The following is a 21,327-nucleotide window of genomic DNA, read 5'->3' as shown; positions in this document are numbered from 1 at the left end:
CATGGTCCAACCAAAATTCACAAAGTTATTTTGTTTCTCACTTAGTTTCTCCCTCCTGAAATTTAGGGAGTAGGGATGTATCTCCTTCATATTTGAGATTATAAAATTAAATGTTAATGTTAAACTTGGATTTGGTGTAGAAACTGACTGCATTAGTCCCCATAACTAAGGTGTCAGCAAAATCTTTGCATTACAGCCTGCATATACGTGAGTATGTCCTCACATGTACCACATCAATACCTAGGTTTTTATTTTTATTTTGCAGCATCTATATGCTAATAAAATCTCTAATCACCATCTATGTCTTACTTTTTAATAAAAAAGTGTTTTAGTGTAATGCAGTGCATTTTGAAGACATGTAGTAAATGTGTATTTTGTAAACTAAATGGAAATCAATACATAAAATTACATAACCTATAATACATTAATTTTCTTTCTTTTCTTCTCTAAATTAAATCCTTTCAACCTGTTGCCTAAATCCAAAAATATAATCACATTTTAAAAATAATTTGTAGGTACTTGGCAAATTTTCAGCACACATCTTGTTCTCATTGTTTCAATCTTGAAATGTTAGGACTTTCGTCTTAACATCTTTTAATAGCTGCATATTATACATGTACTTAATCTATAACAGGTGTGTCATATTTTTCTCAAACGTGGTAATTTTTATCGAGGATTAAACACATGCATGTTCTCATTGGTCTGAAAACATATCCAACAAGACATATAATTAAATAAAAGATTAAGATTAGAAGTTGTTAATGTACTTTTTTTAAGAGTCATTTTAGTGACTATTGTTACAACTATTTAGCTTGTCAATTCTTTCTCTAACACTAGGGTAGTTTTTCATTGTGTTGCATACTCTATTGTCATATCTGGAATGTGTTACATTGCCATCTAAAATCAACTGCTTAGGGGACCTGGAGATGATTATGATGTCACTAGTGTTAGGGAAAGAATAATATGAAGCAGAAGTTCAAGATGAGGCTTCTCCAGACTTAATGTCAAGAATGAAACAAAAATAGTTCATCAGGATGCAACCTGAGATTCACCTCTGCATCTTTACCAAAAGAATGCACACTTGAAGAATGTGGAATTCCTGCTTGTAAACCATATACATTGTGGGTATGTTCATTTTCGCAGCACTTCGTGGCAGATGATTTTATTTATTATCAAATATTCAACATCCTCACTCAGAAGCATGGATTAGGTAATCAGTCACATGATTTGACCTTTGGGAGTCTAAATGCTTTTACTTTACTCGATATTCATTCTACTATTAACAAAGTTGTCAGTGCTCTGAAGATTTCCTTTAGGGGCAAGGCAAATGGGCCTCTGTATTTTTTTTTTTTTTAAATGTTGGTGTTTTATATCTCCCTCTTCAGGACGAGACACCAATGTCTTGGTGTACATCAAAAGAAGGCTAGCAATGTGTGCCAGAAGACTCGGGAGGACCAGGGAAGCAGTGAAAATGATGAGAGATGTGAGTTTGAGTTTGTGTTTGGGATCAGTGGCTTGCAGATACAGGAGCCTGCTGAATGGCCATAGCAGTCTGTACCAGTGATGGTGTGGTGGTCCCATGGGTTCTGGAGCCAGACTGTGTGGGGTTCGACTCTAGTTCCCAGTTTACGAGATGAATGATGTATGTTGGGCAAGTTACTCAACTTCTCTTTGCCCTAGTTTCTTCATCTCTAAAATGGGAACAACAGTAACAGTTCTCATAATTACTACTTAGAATTTTTGTGAGGACTAAATGATATAATACATACAAAGCTTTTAATAGGGTGGCTGGCATATTTTAAAAATCTGGATAGATGTCCTTATTAAACGTTTGGGGCCACAGCCAGAAGCCAATAATGAGACCAGCCATGTTAGCAAACTGATTTTATTCTGTGTAGTTGTTAGGAAGATTCAAATTAATTATGGTTCAAATTGCTACTCTCAAATTTAATAATATGTGCTAATCCTATTGTAGTTGTTTCAAGCATTTTCCTGGATTCTTGAACCAGGATTCTTTATTAGTAGTAGTCAAGACAAAAGAAGAGAGGAAATAGGTGGGAGTTTTAAAACAAAAGAGAACCAAGGGAGGTTATTATTATGTAACTTTAAAACAAAACAGAGGTTTTAAGGGAAACCAGTTGGGGAACTTGGATTTCCATGTTTTTTGTTAGTAGGAAATACTTTTCATAAAGAAACCGACACCGGTATGAATTGTATTTATAGGCTATTTTCTTTTTTAAAAACAATCTCAGAAAACCTTTGTCAACATTTCATTCTTTTGCTGAATTAGAAGACATGCATACCTGCCTATTATAAAAACGAAAGAACCAAGGGGCAAGATAAAAGTGGCATCTAGCTCAATTCTCAGCTCATGGATTTGAGCACAGGAGGACTGCACACTTGGTGAGCCTTTTCGGAGTTTGGAAAGACAGTTATTCTTGTGACTTCCCAGTTGCTCTTTGGAGGAGGGAGCACCAACACACAACGTTCACTCCGGGTTATTTCTGCAAGTTGCAGCATGATGTGAGAAGGCCCAAGTGAGACTCATGCTTTGGTTTTGGCCACTCTGTTAGGCAACAGTGTAGCCCCCAAATCTGAGGAGAGGAACTGGAAGGGAAGGTATTACAGTATTTCTCTTCGACTGCCGGTGATAGATGCTCTCTAGGCAGAGCCACTGCAAAGAGAATCTCCCTCAATTAAATTATTTTGTTTGAAGGAAGAATTCAAAGAACATTATATGGTATAAGTGCTAATTTTAAGAAAAGGAGATTTCTGCCGAGATAGGAACTTGTTCTCAAAGCTTTTTAACTTACAGAAATTCCATCCTTTGATATACTGCATCCCTTTGCCAGTCACTTTGGCTCTGAAGGGGCTGGGAATTTTAGGAAGGATGAAGTATTTCTCTATCTTAACCTGGCCCAGTCACATTCAGCCTTTAACAGAGTTTTCTGAACTTTAATTAGCTTGGAACAGGCATGCATTGAGGAGCTAATTTTGGTGATTTTCTTGAGTGTTTAAGCAACTTAATAGGAAGAACAAATTCTGATGATTTTAATTTCAGGGTTTTTTTCTGTCAGTCTCCTGGTTATCATCATTTTCAGTACGTATAAAATTTCATGTGATGAAGATCAATGCACCTACATTATGGTTTGCTTTTTGTTTACTGTTATTTTATATTTACAATTCCATTGATTGACCTAGTTCACATTATAGATCTCGAGGGAGAGACAGATGCAATGGGAGAAACACTGGGCAGGAAGTCAAAACACCTGGATGTGTATCTCAGCTTTTCTCTTTATCAGCTTCGTGACCCAAGGCAACTTATTAATGCCTTTTATGTGCTTTTCATTTAGTCTTCTGTAAATTGGGGATAATAATTCTTACCTAAAAGGATCATTGACAGGGAGAATTAAATAAGATAATGTGAAAACACCTGACATATGGTAGGCATGCTTACAATTTTTGTTCGGATTTTTCTCCATTGTATAAACATACCATCATTTGCTTGACCATTCTCCTGATGGACATTTTACAGTATTTCTAATTTATTTTTCTTAAATGAATTGATCACTCAATTAATTTCTGTCTCCCTCTGTCTACATATGTGTATACATACATACACATACATATTTATGCATGTTTGTGTATATATGCGTGTTTCTTATATTACATTTCTAAAAAAAAATCTGTCATATTCTTAGAATACCAATACATGTGCTCCTTTTTCTGGATTTATGGAGCATCCAGCAGACATGGGCCCTCTGGTATAGCAGTCCTGTAAGGAACACTATGAGACATGGTAGAGATATGTTTTGAAGAGAAATATTTGAAGTGCTCCTTCCTTCAGGGACTCCTTTTATCAATCCTTGCACCACAAACAGAGGAGGGAAGGCTGAGGACCCTTCTCTTTGTTAAAGCTATGACTGTTCCCAGCCTTGCAGGAGACAGTTGTTGACCAGGCCTAATTTGTTTGGCTCCTCTCCGGTCAGGGGTCATAGATAACTACGACTTCACTAAGAGGTTCACTCCTTTAACAGCATGCACATAAACTATCTTGCTGGAAGACTTTTTCCGATAAAACAGCTCAGTAGATTCCAGACAGCCTGCTGATAGAGGCTTAGGCAGGATGATCTAACTTCTCATTAAGACATAGCCATCCTCTCCCCATATGCATGAGTTTAAAACTTTCCTAGAGCAGATTTCAAAGTAGAAATAGAAATGTCAGAGTTGGAATGCCTTCCATGTAGAAAGCAGAATCATTTAAAGAAATTTCTCTGGAAACACCTTAAGGAAGGGGAAACTGTTATTTGATAAGAGATTCTGAAAAAGAATAAAAGGGAATTCTGGGAAGGCCAGCAGTAGATAATTTCTTGTATTTCCATGGCAATACACCTGTGAAATATTGATGAGGTAAACATGTCAACTCCTTAACATCAAGATTCATCACTTCTCATTTTTTAAAGCAACACATTAATTATTTTGAATTCCCAGGATGTTTTTCAAAAATACTCATTTTAATTAGCTTCCTTTTGCAATCATGAATATGGAAGCCGTACCTTACTACTGAAGGAATATTTTGGCAGTAGGCAGAGCTAAGAAAGCATACTGACTTTTTCTTGCTTTCTTTCTTTCCTACTTTCCTTTTTTCTTTTCTTTCTTTCTTTCGACAGGGTCTCACTCTGATGCCCAGGCTGGAGTGCAGTGGCACGATCTTGGCTCACTACAGCCTCGACATCCCAAGCTCTAGTGGTTTCCCCACCTCAGCCTCCCAAAGAGCTGGGAGTATAGGTGCACGCCACTATGTCTGGCTAAATTTTGTATTTTTTGTAGAGACTGGGTTTTGCTATGTTGCCCAGGCTGATCTTGACCTCCGGGGCTCCAGCAGTCCATAAGTTCTGGGATTACTGGCCTTGCATGCTGGCTTTTGAACGTCACTGTAATGTAAGGTGTTATTTATTATTCAAAATAAAAAGGGTTGCATTTTCTGCTTTATTAAATTTAAGGAAAGGTCTTTCTGCTTGCTCTCATGTCTGGTAATTTTGCCTCTTTAACATTTAATATACAATACAATTTCTTTTTTCCTTTTGACATCTACTATTTAGCTAACCTCAAGTTTTCCTTCTGTCTTTTCCTGGCCCTATTTGAGTAGATTTGGAATGAATGTCATAGGGCTGATGACTGTGGTCTGGCCCCTTAGCCATACACTGTCAGAACTGGCATGGAAAAACTAATAAGGATGGGTTAGATTGCCTGTATGAAAGAACCCAAAAGCTCCTGTGCCTAGGTCATTTGGTCTAGGGCAGGATTTCTCAGCCTCAGCACTATTGACATTTTGGGTCAGATAAATCTTTGCTGTGGGGAGCTGTCTTGTGCATTGTAGAATGTTTAGCAGCATCCTTAGCTTCCACCTACTAGATGCCAATTGCAACTTAACCCCTGTACCTCCCCAGTTGTGACAAAAAAAGGTGTCTCCAGAAGTTGCTAAATGTCCCCTGGGGGGTAAAATCATCCCCTATTAAGAACCACTGATCTAGAGCATCTTGAGGTGAGTAGATCTGTTTCAGGGCCAACATTGGGTATGTTTTTTGTTTGTTTTGTTTTGTTTATTTATTTATTTATTTTTGACATGGGATCTCTCTCTGTCACCAGGCTGGAATGCAGTGGAACGATCTCGGCTCACTGCAATCTCCCAGGTTCAAGTGATTCTCCTGCCTCAGCCTCCCGAGTACCTGGGACTACAGGCATGTGCCACCACACTCAGCTAATTTTTGTATTTTTAGTAGAGATGGGGTTTCACTGTGTTGGCCAGGATGGTCTCCATCTCTTGACCTCATGATCCACCCACCTCGGCCACCCAAAGTGCTGGGATTACAGGCTTGAGCCACTGTGCCCGGCCCAGACTTTGGGTTTTTATCCACTCTGTGTGTTAGGAGTCTGGGCTTCCCTTAGTGTGGGTGTAAGCCTCTGAAGCACCCCTAGATTTGACCAGCCTGGTTTTGGGGACTGTTTTGCCCAAATGAGATTCCCTGAAGATCCATCCCAGGGTAGGAAGAGTAAATCAACCTGCTGGGGTCCTGGTGGGAGGGCGGACAAAGAGGAGAATGTGATGTGGGGTGGTGGTCTCCCTTGCCCCTCATGCATGCTTCGAGATCATCGTTTGCTTCATTTCCGTAAATCTACAGTTCCTTTGAAAGTAGACTCTGACGTTATCGCCTTTCCCCCTTCCTTTTTGCAGTTTCCTGCCAACCTCTGAGCCATTCTCCCTCGCTCTTATTTCACTCTCTCTGCAACACTACCTCTTCCCCTATCCTGGCCTCTCATTTCCCACAGATCGTCATGCTGTTCTTGAAACATTTTATTTACTTGATTTTAGAAAACCATACTCTTAGTTTTCCTAAAATCTCATAATCTCTTTGCTAGATTTTCCTCATCTTTGTGACTTCCAAAATTTGAAGTGTCCCCTGGCCAGTTCTGGGTGGCTACATTCAATCTCAGAGTTTTAAATACCATCTCAATGACAAATATTTCTGTAGTGTTTACTGTGTCCTAGGTGTTGTTCTAGGTGCTTTACAAATATAACCTCATTTAATTTTCCTAACAACCCTTGACATTGGTACTTGTTAAAGGTCTTGTAATAAGGTAGTATTTCTGAAAGTGTGGTCTACAACTACCTGTATCAGAAGTGCCCAGGGTGCTAGTTTAGTACTCACTTCACAGGGTAGATGTCAGGATTAAATGGGATATTTCAAGCAAAGCACTTGGGACCAGACTTCATGAGTAATAAGTACTCAGTGTTGCTATTCTTACCGTTATTGTCCAAGAGATATTGTTAAGTGAAAAGGAAAAGTATAAACATTAGGTATAATTTGATTCCATTTTTTCAATTAAAAATATACGCTAATATAGACTAATAGTTCTCAAACTTTTTGGTCTCAGAACCCCTTTAAAATAATTGAGGACCCCTAAACCTTTGTGTGAGTTTACCTATTGATATTTACCATTTTAGAAAATTAAAACTGAGAAATTTGAAAAGATGTTAAAATAATAATTACAAATATATGTTAACACAAATAACATTGTTATGAAAACTATATTGTTCAAACAAAAAACAGTAAGAAGAGTGACATTACTTTTATACTTTTACGAATCTCTCTAGTGTCCAGATGAACAGGAGACAGCTGGAGGCTAAGATCTGCTTCTGTATTCAGTCTATGGTGATATTACCCAACAGGTGACCTCTTGGAGTGGGAGAGGGAGAGTGAAAAAGGCAAAGAAAAACTATATTATTATGAAAATAGTTTTGATCTAAGGACCCCCTGAAAAGATGTCAAATACTCTCAGTGGCTCATACTTGTAATTCCAGCACTTTGGGAGGTCAAGACAGGCAAATTGCTTGAGCTCAGGAGTTGGACACCAGCCTAGGCAGCATGATGAAACCCCATTTCTACCAAAAAAAAAAAAAAAAAATTAGCTGGGTATGGTGGTACATGCTTGTAATCCCCAGCTACGCAGGAGGCTGAGGTGGGAGGATCACCTGAGCCTGGGAGGTAAGGCTGCAGTGAACTGTGATCAGGTCACTGCACTCCAGCCTGGGCGACAGAGTAAGACCCTGTCTCAAAAACAAGACAAAGCAAAACAAAACTCCGGGGGTTCCCTGACCATGCCTTGAGAGTCACTTGTATAAGCATAAAGAAAAAACCTTGATTATGGAGAAAGTCTATAGCAGTAAGATTATAGCCATCTTTCTATTTTTTGTATTTAGGTAATGTTGAATTTTTTTTTTTTTTTTGAGACGGAGTCTCGCTCTGTCGCCCAGGCTGGAGTGCAGTGGCCAGATCTCCCCTCACTGCAAGCTCCGCCTCCCGGGTTCGCGCAATTCTCCTGCCTCAGCCTCCCGAGCAGCTGGGACTACAGGCGCCCGCCACCTCGCCCGGCTTATTTTTTTGTATTTTTAGTAGAGACGAGGTTTCACCGTGTTAGCCAGGATGGTCTCGATCTCCTGACCTCGTGATCTGCCCATCTCGGTCTCCCAAAGTGCTGGGATTACAGGCTTGAGCCACCGCGCCTGGCCTAGGTAATGTTGAATATTATATGTGCTATTTGTATTTTCTTATGATGATAAAAATAAAATTTAAAAATAAAGATCAAGACCACTTTCAAAAGAACGAAGTAGTGGATGCAAAAAAGGTAGAAAATGGCCGGGCATGGTGGCTCACGCCTGTATTCCCAGCACTTTGGGAGGCTGAGGCGGCGCAGACTGCTTGAGCCCAGGAGTTCGAGACCAGCGTGGGAAAGGTAGTAAAACCCCATGTCTACTAAAAATTCAAAAATTAGCCAGGCATGGTGGCACACGCCTGAGGTCCATGGGCCCAGCTGCTTGAGAGGCTGAGGCAGGAAGATCTCTTGGGCCTGAGGTTAAGGCTGTAGTGAGCCATGATTGTGCCACTGCATTCCAGCCTGGGCAGCAGAGGGAGACCCCATCTCAAAAAAAAAAAAAAAGTAGAAAATGGGGTAGACACAGGGAAATACGGATGTGGTGAAGAAAAACTTCATCCACCTAGAATTTTAGCTTAAAACCAGACCTGTGACTAGTTTATTCCCAGGCATATTAGTTTCCTGGAACTGGGATAACAAAATACCCCAAACTAGATAGTTTAAACAACAGAAATTTATTCTCTCACAATTCCAGAGGCTAGGAGTCCAAAAACAAGGCAAGTGGCAGAGCCGTCCTCCCTCTGAAAGCTCTAGGGGGGATCCTTATTTGCCTCTTCCAGCTTCTGGTGTTTGCTGGCAGTCTCTGACATTCCTTGGCTTGTAGCTGCATTACCCCAGTCCCTGCCTCTGTCTTCACATGGCATTCTCCCTGTGTGTGTGTGTGTTTCTGGGTATAGATTTCCCTCCTCTCATAAGGATATAAGTCATATTGTATTTATGACCTCATCTTAACTTGATTGTTTCTGCAGAAACCCTATTTCTGATAAGGTCACATTCATAGGTACTGAGGGTTAGGATCTCAACATATCTTTCTGGGAGACACAATTTAACCCACAATAGCAGGTCATATATAAAAGCAAAATGTAGATACCTTGTATAAACTTTCATTCTTCTAAAACTTCACTGCTATATCAGCTCAGCTATAAACATATTTTGCATGCCTCTGACCATGTTAAACCCACTCTCAGCCTAGTATGTAAAGATGATAGCTACTGACTATCCCTCTGTGTTCTTACACTTGGCTCCTTTAAAAAATAGTCAGAGGGAGCTGCTTGTGTTCTTTCTGCATTTTCATCGTCATCTACAGGATTCCCAGCTGAGAACTACACGCTTTTTAGTTTGTATCAATAACCTACAGAGTGAGTATTACTATGTGCCATACATTCTGCTAAGAAATTTACAAATACTGTGTCATTTAACTCACACATACCGTGAGTGTCCTATAAAATTACAAAAGTAATTTATGCTCATTGTGACAAGTCAGAGAATTGAAGGAGTTGTGATATCACCTCCACTTCTACAGTGCCATCGCACTGAGGAAGTCAACACATACAGTTTAGCCTGTATCTTTCCAGCCCCTTTTCTCATACAAATACGTATCTGATCATGTAGGGATTTTGAGCAGAGTTGATTCATATTTTAACCAAGGTTCTTGGAGAGAATGAGCCTCAATTTCTGAGCATCTCCCATGGGGGCTCCCTCACTCAAGAAGACATACAAGTTTCGAGGTAATACAGTGCCATTTCCCTTGATGTCTTTTCTCACTTATTTTATCCCTGTTCTCAATTTTTATCTCAAATCAGTTACTTTTGTGATCCCTTTATTAAAGAGAAATTAGGGCTGGATGTGCAGACAGAGACAGGTTCTTGAGCCACATTTTAAAAGCATGCGAAAGGGTAACTGAAGCTCACTAAATTTTGAGCTTCTTGAATGCGAGTGCTGTGTTTTTCTTGTGTGTTCCTCTGAACACACGGAGCAGTATCATGTAGACAGAGACAGTCAGTAAAATCTTTGAATTGGTAAGCCAGAGAGCTGTGGCTTACAAATTCCCAGGCAAGGCTTTGCACCTGTGACCTTTGATGCCCAGCTTCTTGTTGATTATGACACCTCTTTGTTACTGGTTTAATTCTGATTTTCTACCTTCCTTGAAAGTGATAGTATTTGTTTTAAAAAATAATGTAAATTACAATGAGTTCTACTTAGAAAATTATTGCAGATGCTCAGTATATACCCTTTGTAGGTCATTAGAGGTATCCTGGGGTGTGAATGATTGACCTTTGGGAATTAGTGTGATAGTATGAATAGTGTGAGGATGCCCTTTAAATGATTTATGAAAAGGAACACTTCTAATGAACGCATACTTTACAAAATATACACCTCTGAGATGAATAAAAGTCAATAGAACATTAAGTACTGTTGATTTGCATTTGTGCCCATTTATGTTCATGAGGGGAAATCTTTTTGAAATCAGTGATTTGTAAAAGAGAAATATTATGCTCTTCCAAAATTGTTTGTAAAACATATTTTAGAGAACATTTTACAACATGAATTCTGCTTTTATTGCAAAGGTACAAAGATCTCTTTAGGAGGAAAAATGCAAAATGAATGTTTTGGAGGTAATTTCTATTACCATTTGTTTCACCTTTTTCTTATTCTTAAGTTTTCTAGTTACTTCCTTCTCTACCTTTCCATTCCAAAGGTCACATTATTTCCCCTGTATACAGTGTTTCTTTTTTTTTTTTTCTTAAAATTATCATGGATCATATTGGTTGTTTGGTTGATGAATCGATCTCAATGTTGTTGAGCTTGAATGTTGAAGAAGTAAAGTACCATTATGTGGGGATGGGGAGTGGAAAGAGTACCTTTCTTACCTCAGGCAATCAAGTGTCACCTGAACAGTTACTTTAAAAGCTTTGAAGATATGCAGGTGTATCATTAAACTAAAGACAAAGTATACAGTGAAATATGTTAATTCCTCTAAGTGTTTCTGAAATGATTGTTGGCGTGTTTCTAGATTTTCTTTGCTGTACTTACAAATAAAGGAAAAGTGTGTCTTGAAAGTAGATGCTAGACATAAAACCACACTGATCTTCAAAGTTCTTTATATTAACCCCTGCCTTCTTTTTGATTTTTGATCTGAATTGCTTTTCTGGACTTGCCTGATACTAAGTTTACTTATTCAGTAAATAATTGACAATTAGTGTGTCATGGAGAAAGGAAAAGAATTTAACTAATTGTCATGCGCATCCATGTGAAGAGACCACCAAACAGGCTTTGTGTGAGCAATAAAGCTTTTAAATCACCTGAGTGCAGGCGAACTGAGTCCGAAAAAGGAGTCAGCAAAGGGAGATAGTGGTGGGGCAGTTTTATAGGATTTGGGTAGGTAGTAGAAAATTATAGTTAAAGGGGGTTGTTTTCTTGTAGGGGGAGGGGGCTGAGTCACAAGGTGCTCAGTGGGGAGCTCCTGAGATTCATTGTCCAGGAGAAGGAATGTCACAAGGTCAATTGATCAGTTAGGGTGGGGCAGGAATAAATCACAACGGTGGAGTATCATCAGTTAAGGCAGGAACTGCCTATTTTCACTTCTTTTGTGGTTCTTCAGTTGCTTCAGGCCATCTGGATGTATGTGTGCAGGCTTGGACTCAGAGGCCTGACGCTAATGAGAGCAAATAATAGATTTACCAACTGTTTATTTACCTAATGGTAACCACATCAGTAATGATGAATCATGTTTTATGAGAATTCTGCTCTGTATTCACCATCCATAGTGAAGCAGGTGGTAAACAACCCCTGATGCAGGTGAGAGTTTTAGCTGAAAATAGTGTTATTTTACTTGCCATGGTATTTCTATTTACATGACTGATAACCTGAGCTGTCACTATCAGGATTTCTCATATGCTGGGTGCTCATTTTCCAGTGTATTGGGTAGTATACCCTGCTAAGTAGAACCTTCCATTTATATGGCTGGCTAGATGCCTGCCATCTGAGTGAGTGATTTAGCTTCCCTCCTCAAAACTCCTGTTTTGGGCCTGCTTTTGCAGGTACTGACGTTGGGTTTCTGTTTCCCAGCTATACCTATACCAGTTCTTCCCTCGCATGCCCGCTGTTCTGCTTTTCACCTTCCCAGGATTCAGTCCTGGTTTCCACTTAGTGACTCCAGTCAGGACTGCGGTTTTTCTGGTCCGCATTTTCTCTCATTCTTTTTACCCTTTAGCGTTGATTTTGATCATGCCATACCCACATTGCCTTAAACCACCCACCATTCATCCATTCGTTTATTCAAAAGTATTGACTCTCTACTCCATGTCAGCCCCTGTTCAAGGTGATTGGTATAATTGGTGAACAGAATAAAGAATCTTACTCTTACACAGCTTATATTCTAGCAAGGAGGAAAGACCAAAAATACTAAGCACAATAAGTGTGTTTTTATAGTATATTAGAAAGTGAAAAATGCTGTGGGAAAAAAGATAAGGTACAGCAGTACAGGGAAGATGAGGAAAGCCAGTGGGTAGAGAATGTGGAGGGCAGGAAGTCGCATTTTTCAATGGGATGATCAGGTATATGTGACCAAAGACTGAAAGAGATGACGAAGTTAGTCATGTGATATATTTTCAAAGGCCCTGAGGCAGCAGTATGTCTGGAGTGTTCAAGCAGCAGCAAAGGAATCCTAGGTGGATGAAACAGAATAAGCCCAGGGAAGAGAAGGGAGGGAGCTTAAAGATCATACAGGGCTTAAGGATCACAGTAAGGATTTCAGCTTTTACTCTGAGTGAAGTGGAGAGCTTTGCAAGGTTTTGAACAGAGGAGTGACATGACCAGTCTTAATTTTTACAGGCTGCTGTGTAGCAGCGGAGAAGCGGAAGAGTGTTATATTAATCTTGGCGAGCCAGAATGGCAGCTCAGGCCAGAGTGGTAGTAGAGGAGGTGATGTGAAGTGATCAGATTTTAGATATGTTTTAAAGGCAGGACTAACAGAATTTGCTAATTAATCAGATGTACAGTACAAGAAAAAAGAGAAGTCAAGGTTGATTCTAAGTATTTGCCTTGAAAGGGAAGGAGTTTGTGTCAGCTAAGATGTGGAAGCCTGGGGTGAGAGAGGTTTTTTGAGAGAAAATTATGAGTTCAGTTTTGAACATGTTACATTTGAGAGAGCACCTATTCATTTTTATCTTGAGTAGTGACTTCTTGATCTTCTTGTGGACTATTAACAAATTTATACTTTGTTGGGACATTTTGGGGCATTTGATTAGATCCCTCTTAAAATATAGTTGGTGAGGAACTTCAGGAAGATAAAATCTAATTGATTTCAGAGAAACTGTGACTATAACAGTCTTGCAGAATATAGAATGTGGTGTCATGTGTGTGTTTAATTTATATGTCTATAGATCTCTTCTTCTTCTCTGTTTTTTCAGGTCTGTCCGTTTTTGCTCTATGTACCTCTTGTATCTAGTTTGTAGTGTCTAACTGCTGCATCATATTCCATGTTGTGTTCTTACTCTATTTTACTTAATCTTTCCTCTAGTGAAGGACCTCCAGGTTTCTTCTAACTTCCCATTATCCCAGCAGTGCTGCAGTGAACATCCTTGTAGACATGTGAGAAACATTCACTAGACTGTGGGATTATGTACGTGCTTGATTCCAGTGAGTCCTGCCATTTCACTCTTCAGAATGGCTGCCTGTGTTTAAATTCTTACGAGCAATACCTGACTATGCCCATGTATCCCAGTACTAGGCTCTGCTTCAAGCACGTCTATATTTAATATACGTATTTATATATTTTAAAAATTTATTACATATAACTTTTCATCATGTTATTTCATAATTTAAAAATACTATATAGTTTTTTTCTTCCTTTTCATTTTGTATTTTATTTGGCTATTTTTACTTATTTTCCCTGATTAGTCTTGGCAGAGGTTGTCTATTTTGCCAGTCTTTTAAGAACAATTAGGTTTCGTTTATTTCCTCAACTTTTTTGTTTTTATTCTGTTTTTTCTTTCCATATTTGTGTTATTGTTTCTTCTCCGCCTCATCCTTCTCCCCCTCCATCCTCTGTGTTTGTTGCCTTTTTACCATTTGATTGTAAGCATTTTTAAATTTCTTTATAATTTCATTTTACCCTGTATAGTATGTTTTAACCCCCTGTCATTGATTGATTTTTTTTCTTTACATTATGCTTAGAAAACATACATCATATGATATTGATTTGGGGAGAATTTATGGACACTTCCTATGAGGCCTAGTATATGGTCAGGTTTAATAAATGTTATATCTGTGTTTGAAAGGAATATAATCCCTGTTGGGTGTAAAGGTTTATATGTATTTACTAATTTGAGCTTATAAACCATATTATTCAAATCTTGTATATCAGCTTATTTTGTCTCTTTGCTCTATCAGTTTCTGAGAAGAATGTGATAGAATATTCGTCTCCAACTGTTTATTAATCTGTTTTTTCATGCTTAATTATTTGTTCCTTTATATATTTTAAGGTTCTGTTGTTGGGTGCATTTATGTTGGTGATTATTATGACTTACTGATATGTTATTATGAGTATACAATGTCTTTTATATTCATCTTCCTTGAATCTTTTAACTTGTGTTAAGAATACCTAGTCTAACTTATTGGGATTCATATTTACCTGGTTTATTGTTGTCTAAATTTTATAATCAAGCTTCCTATAAGTTTTTGATGGATCATTTGGATCTGTAAAATTTTTGAGGAATATTGTCTTTATTCAAATCTGAGGGTTTTATACTTTTAATTGCTATGTTTATCCCATTTGTGTTTATAGAGTAACAGAATAATTACTGCTTTTTTTGAGCGTGTGTGCTGTCTTTCACGTTTTCTATGTCGTACTTTCTCTCTTCCACTGAAATTATCTTCCACTGATTCAACATTTTAAATTTCTGTTTTATTCTTCTGATATTCCCACCTCACTAAGATCCATACTTATATTTATGTTTCTTGATCAGTTACTAAGCGTATCACTATCTCAATATCTATAAATTATTCCCAAATGTTAGAATTAACTTAGCATGTGCTGCCCTGCTTTCCACCCTAAATCAGGCAGCAACCATGGACATTTGTGAACAGCTTTTCCTTCTGTGAGATGTGTGGGGAGCACTGATGTCTGAGTTTCTGCTGGGCTGGCAGGATTGCTTCTGTGAGCAGAAGCCAGTGAAGTTGTTGATTTCTAGGGTAAGCAGAGAGGCGATCACTGGAAACAGACATATTGCAGACCTGGGCTATCAGGAATAGAAACCATAAAACAGGCAAAGCCAGCAATGCATGTGATGACCAGGGAGGATGATGAGTTGGGTCTCCTGGCTTTCACTTTTTAATAATCAATGCAAAAGCACTGATCATATCCTTCTTTCTGGACCGCTATCTCTACTACTTGTTAAGAGCAGATACCCTGGTTGGCCTTCCCCCTCTCCCTGGGCCTGGGGAAGCTACCTTTGTGACTCAGGAATCCTCAGGTACACAAACCTACTTTCTGGGACCTCCCACTGAGCCATTTAAATACAAGATTAGGCTCTAGTAGGACATCTTTACTCTTTCACCAGTAAAATCTTTACTGCCTAAACAGAGTAAAGATAGTTACCACCCATCTTCCTACCCACCACCCACCTTTCTACCCCTAAACACCCATTTCTTGAAATCAGGTGGGCTGTCCTTCCAGCTTAATGTATCACTGTCCCATTTTCCACTCTTGATTCACGGTTTCTTGTTGTTCCATGGAGGGTCAGGAGTGGCCCTTCTCAAGTGTTCATTGGAGAGATGCTCTCTGCTCCTACTCTGATGGGCTCCTCTGGCATTTAGGTGTGTAGAGGTATTCTCATCCTTCAATTTTTGCTATATGCAAGTATTTCATTTTATTACCTTGACTGTCCATGTCCTACTTTTTTTTTTTTTGAAAGCATTGTTTTTTGAGCCCATTGACATTTTATTCCCATTTGGATGTATAGCTGTGGTTGCCCAGGTAACTGGCTTATCATTTAATCACATACTCCCCTCAAATGTCAGTACCTGGATTTTTTTTCCCCATGGTGATTCATTTCCTCCATGGAAAGATTGTCAGGTATTTTGCTTGTGGAGTATACACCTGACTGCCAATGTTTCTGGGATCAGGTTAGGAGACAGAACTGAGTCATTCATTATCCAGACTGTCACCTTAATTATTCAGTTTTTAGCACCAGGCCTCACTCAGTCTCTTACTCTGTCTGATATCCCTGGTTTCGCAGTTGTCTGAGGTGGGAAAGAGAAACTGGAGTGTCTAGTCGCTATGGGTATAGACTTAAACCCAGTCTTGTTCTCTGGCTGCTTCTGTGCCCCATGCCTTCAAGTGCTGAGGCCCTCAGGGATTCTGTTTCCTTTTTGTTTGGATCTCTCCCTGAAAGTATTTTGGAAGGTAATGTTGTCCACTCTGCTCATGCATATCCATATTCCATAAGCTTTACATCGCCTAAAAATTTTTCAGAGAGTTTCATCTTCGCTTGACTCTTCTGTTTCTGGTTTTATGCTTTTTTAAGCTCTTCAAGTGGCCAGTTTGGCATTTCAGTTGTAACCTCTTTTTGGTTACTTCCCTCCTGGAACACTCTCTTTCCTGCTCTCTGTGGTCTCTCACTCGGGTAATTTCTCTTCTGCCTCTCCATCTGCTCCTTCTCCATCTTTTCCCTGGCTCTTCCTGCCTGCAGCCTCTCAGTGCTGGAGGGCTGCAAACTCTGCCTGGGCCTCCATTCTTCCCTGTGACACTCCCTTTCCAGCCGTCTCACTTGGCCCTTGACTCTAAATACAGGCTGTAAGGTAATGACTCCTGTAGCTGTATTTCCCTCTTCTCTGTTGAACTCCAGATTTATATTCATTTGCCTACCTGATATCATTACTTAGGTATCTAATAGGAACTTCAAACTCAATACGTCAAAAAAATTGAACTTTTCAATCATTTATGCCAAATCTGTTTCTTCACTATCTTGGCTCTCGGTAAGTCACATTACATCTACTTAGTTGCTCATGTGAAAAACCTAGGAGTTATCCTTGATTCCTCTCTTTGCGTCACCTTCCACATTCAATTAATATGTGCAAGTCCTCATTGGCTTTACTGCCAAAGCATGTACACAGTCTAGTCACCTCTTCCAACAGCACTGCTATAATCCTCATTCAGGTTACCTCTGTCTGTCTCTCATCTCAGCTATGCAGTTGGTCTGCAGACTTCCACTGTTGCCCGTATAGAGTCCATTCGGAAGAAAGTAACCCAAACTACTTTTTTAAAACTCAGATCAGCATTTGTCACTTTTCTGCTGAAAAGCCTTCAGTGATTTACCATTGCCTTTAGAATAGAATGCAAACTCTATACATGGTCTGCGAGGCCTCACATGATCTTGTCCCTGCCTACTCCTCTGAACTCAGCTCATGCTACTCTTTTTCTAACTCACTAGGCTGGACTCACACTGGATTTCTTTTTGAGTGTGCCAAGCTTGCTTGATCTTTTCTTAGGACCTTTGCACAGGAATGGACTGATCCAGATCCTCCCTTGGCTGGCTCCTCCTTGTCATTTAGGCCTAGCTGGAATAGCACTTTAGAATGGACCTTTCATGATCCCCAGTTGGAGGAGCACTATGCACAAACACTCATGGGCACACACACACTATTTTTTTTTCTTATTTATTTTTCTTATTTTTTAATTGCTCCTTCACTTTTGAAATTACTTATTTGTTTATTTACTTACTTATTGTCTGTATTCCCCACCTCCATTAGAAAATAAATTCTACAAGGGCAGGAACTTCATCTTCCACGGCACATGATAGATAGGCACTCAATTCATTTTTGCTGAATGAATGGATGGATGGGTGAATGCCTGGATGGGAAGTAGAGGGGTACATGTTCCACCCCAAATCCTCATAAAAGTCAAGATAAGAGGACTTGACTAAGAATTTATGACCTCAGGCTGGGCGTGGTGTCTCATGCCTGTAACCCCAGCATTTAGGGAGACCGAGGCAGGTGGATCCCTTGAGGTCAGGCATTCAAAACCAGTCTGGCCAACATGGTGAAACCCTGTCTGTACTAAAAATACAAAAATTAGCTGGTGTGGTGGCACATACCTGTAGTCCCAGCTACTTGGGAGGCTGAGGCAGGAGAATCGCTTGAACCCGGGAGGCGGAGGTTGCAGTGAGCCGAGATCATGCCATTGCACTCCAGCTTGGGTGACAGAGCGAGACTCCATCTCAAAAAAAAAAAAAAAAAAAAAAAAAAAAAAAAATATATATATATATATATATATATATATATATATATATACACACACACATATATATATATATATATTTAATGAAGAAATCTTTAGTTTCTTTAGTGAACACCTCTCTGATTATAGAGCAGGCAGTCATTGTATTTCCATTAAATTTGGGGCAATGAGAAGGGTTGCTTAGCCCAGCTGCTCTGAAGTCAAGTGTTTAATTACATATGGCTACTGCCCCATAACCCACTCCTGCTTTCTGTCTCTGCCAGCTCCAAATTTGGAGCCTCTGTGAGGCTTTTCTCAGAACAGCTATAGCTTTCTGTGCTGTGGATTAATCAAGTCCCACTTAACAGTTTATCTTGGAGAAGATTGTTAAAATCTCTTGACTCTGCCAGCCATTCCTCCCACCTGCTTTCCTGTTTTCATCACAGGTATAGATTTCTCTCCTTCAACACCATTTTCTAATAATTTCAATAGGTTTTGTTGCAGGGGAGAGGAGTAGCTAGGTTTGTTCAGTCTTCCATCTACATCTGTAAGTCTTTTGCTGAGTTCTTTTACTGCTGTGATATGGGCTGTATAGAGCCTTCACAAGTGGATCCAGAGTTTATGCATTAATAAATAACTCCATCTGGTGTTCTCATACATCACTGATTTTAGGGAGATAATTTTTTTAGATCTTTTGCTGAAGAGTCAAAGGTCATTTTATGCTGCTGCTTCAGAGTACAACACATGTCTGTCTCAGAGAGAGAGAGAGAAATGCTCACTCCTGGCTTGTGTAGTTTCCTGTTTCAACCTTGCCTTGTATTTTTCAGTAATAGAGAGACACAGTTCAAATATTCTGGGTTTAATTTAGTGGGTCCTGGTAGAATAACCCCAAGTGGATTGTGGGTTCAATTGGCAAGATTTAAGAGGTAGAGTTGAGAGAAGTTGGAGACTGGGTAAGTTTTTGTTTGCCTTTACTTTCAGGGTGGTGGGTGTTGTATGAGGAAGAGAGTAAGAAAGATAAGTCATAGATAACGTCTGGATTTCTTCCTGGGAAACTGGGCAGAAAACATCCTCATCATGGGGATTGAGATTGCAGTCTAAGTAGCTAGTTTATGGATGGGTGGGCAGGAGGAATGATTTCAGCTTCAGACCTGCTAAACCTAAGGGTCATCCAAATGGAAATATTTAGAAGGCAGTGGGATATACAGACCCTGAGCTTACGAGAGAGATATGGGCTAGAGGAAGTTCTGGGAAGGATCAGCATGGGAGGTGATTTAGATAGTGAGTGAAGATGAGATTATGGAGGAAAAGTGAGTAGAGTTAAAAAAGAGGAGGAGGAAGAAGTGCAGGATCGATCAGTCAAAGGAGACTTAAAAGAAGTGACCAGAGAAGTAGGAAAAAAGTTTAGGACACTGCTATGAAATCCATAGCAACAGAATATCTTAGAGGGAGGAAATGGTCAACAGTATTAAATGCTGCAGAGAAAAATGTATATATGATCTGAACAATTCTTAGTCCAGTACTTGTCACACAATTACTCAGTAAATATTTGTTGTGGAGATAACTATTTGTTACATTTTACTTCAAAGAGGTGGTTGGGAATTTGGCAAAAGCAAGATCAGTAGAATGTAAAGTGTGTAAAACAGATTCCATTGTGTTATCTCCTGAATGTGAGGTAAGATGTCTACTGGAGTAGTAGAACTCTTGCAGTAACCTTAGATGGAAAAGAGAGAGGTGATGATACCTAGAAGGGAACCTGTAAGCAGTAGAAGACCTGAGCATGTGCCAGTGTTGATGGGAACATACTGAAAAGCAAGGGAGAAATTAAACATACGTATGAAAGAGAGGGGATCACTGATAGAATGAAGTCTGGAGGAGTGCAGCATGATGAATTCCAGAGCACAAGAAGGGAGGATTAACTAAAGGAGTACTACAGAATCAATGTTTGTATTCTCTCCCCAAATTCATATGCCAAAGCTTTTCTCCCCACTGTGATGGCATATAAAGAGAGTGCCCTTTGGGAGCTAATTAGGTCATGAGGGTAGAGCCCTTACAGATAGGATTAGTGCCCTTATAAGAAAAGGCAGGAGAGGCTCTGTCTGTGCCATGTAAGGATGAAGCAAGAAGGTGGTCCTCTGCAAACCAGGAGGAGGGCCCTCACCAGAAACCAAATCTGCCAGGACCTGGATCTTGGACCTCCCAGCCTCCAGAACTGTGAGAAATAGATTTCTGTTGTTTAAGATGCACAGTCTGTGATATTCTGTGATAGCAGGCTGAGCAGACTAAGACAAAGAGGATTCCCTGTGTGGCTGATAGGGCTAGGAAGATGGATCTGGATGCAGGTGGGACCTGCAGTGGAGGGGTATGATAGAGGTGAAGAGTGACCGGATTCCTGCCTGCTGACTTTTGTTTGCTTGATTAGATAGAAGACAGGGTCATCTGCTGGGAGTTAACTGCGAGGAGGTGGGTTAAGAGTATTAAGGGAGTGGTAGAATTTGCAGGAAAGAAGTCAGCAGAGAGGTAAATCCTGGAGGTTTACTGGGCAGTTTGGGCTCGATAGAGGTCAGAGATCAATATATTTTAGTTGCTCCTCTACACCTCATAGTTATGCCCTTTGACCTGAATGTTGGAGCAGAAATGATAGACATCTGGGTTGATCTAGGGTGAGGGTGTTGCTATGTGAGTGGAATGAAAAGATGTGAGGAAGTCAGGAACTTGAGGAATTGGCAAGGAAATGGAAAGGTGATGGGCTGTGGGCTCTAGGTTGGAGAAGGGAGGAAGGGGAGGGAGGGTAAGAAGGGATGATGGATTCATTCTTTTTTAAAAGCAAGCATCTATAGAATGCCTCACACCAAAACAGACAATATCCCTACCAGCATGGGGAGGGGAGACATGGATGATAAAGACAGTTACAGATAATGATAGGTGCCATAAAGAAACTAAACAGGCTGCCATGATAGGTAACAGGAGGGCCTAATTTAGATAAGTGCTCAGGAAGGGCCTCCCTAAGAGGTGATATTTTTGCTGAGATCTAAAGGGTGAGAGAGAGCCAGCCACATGAAGATCTGGTCAGAGGAAGAACTAATGCAGAAGTCCTGAAGCTGGGAAGAGTT

The 21,327-nt window shown here is 39.7% G+C and overlaps 1 protein-coding gene across 19 annotated transcripts in view; it reads left to right on the top strand.

Annotated features, from left to right (window-relative positions):
- ST7 (suppression of tumorigenicity 7) overlaps positions 1 to 21,327 on the top strand; it is a 277,971-nt gene that overhangs the window by 181,934 nt on the left and 74,710 nt on the right. For all 19 annotated transcript variants that reach the window (XM_009203733.3, XM_009203731.4, XM_009203735.4 and 16 more), the window contains 1 exon segment: positions 1,386 to 1,483. In XM_009203733.3, coding sequence (XP_009201997.1) covers positions 1,386 to 1,483 — 98 coding nt within the window.

The sequence above is a fragment of the Papio anubis genome, chromosome 4 (assembly GCF_008728515.1).
Source record: "Papio anubis isolate 15944 chromosome 4, Panubis1.0, whole genome shotgun sequence".
NCBI classification, from domain to species: domain Eukaryota; kingdom Metazoa; phylum Chordata; class Mammalia; order Primates; family Cercopithecidae; genus Papio; species Papio anubis.
This window is presented reverse-complemented; position numbering and strand designations above follow the sequence as displayed.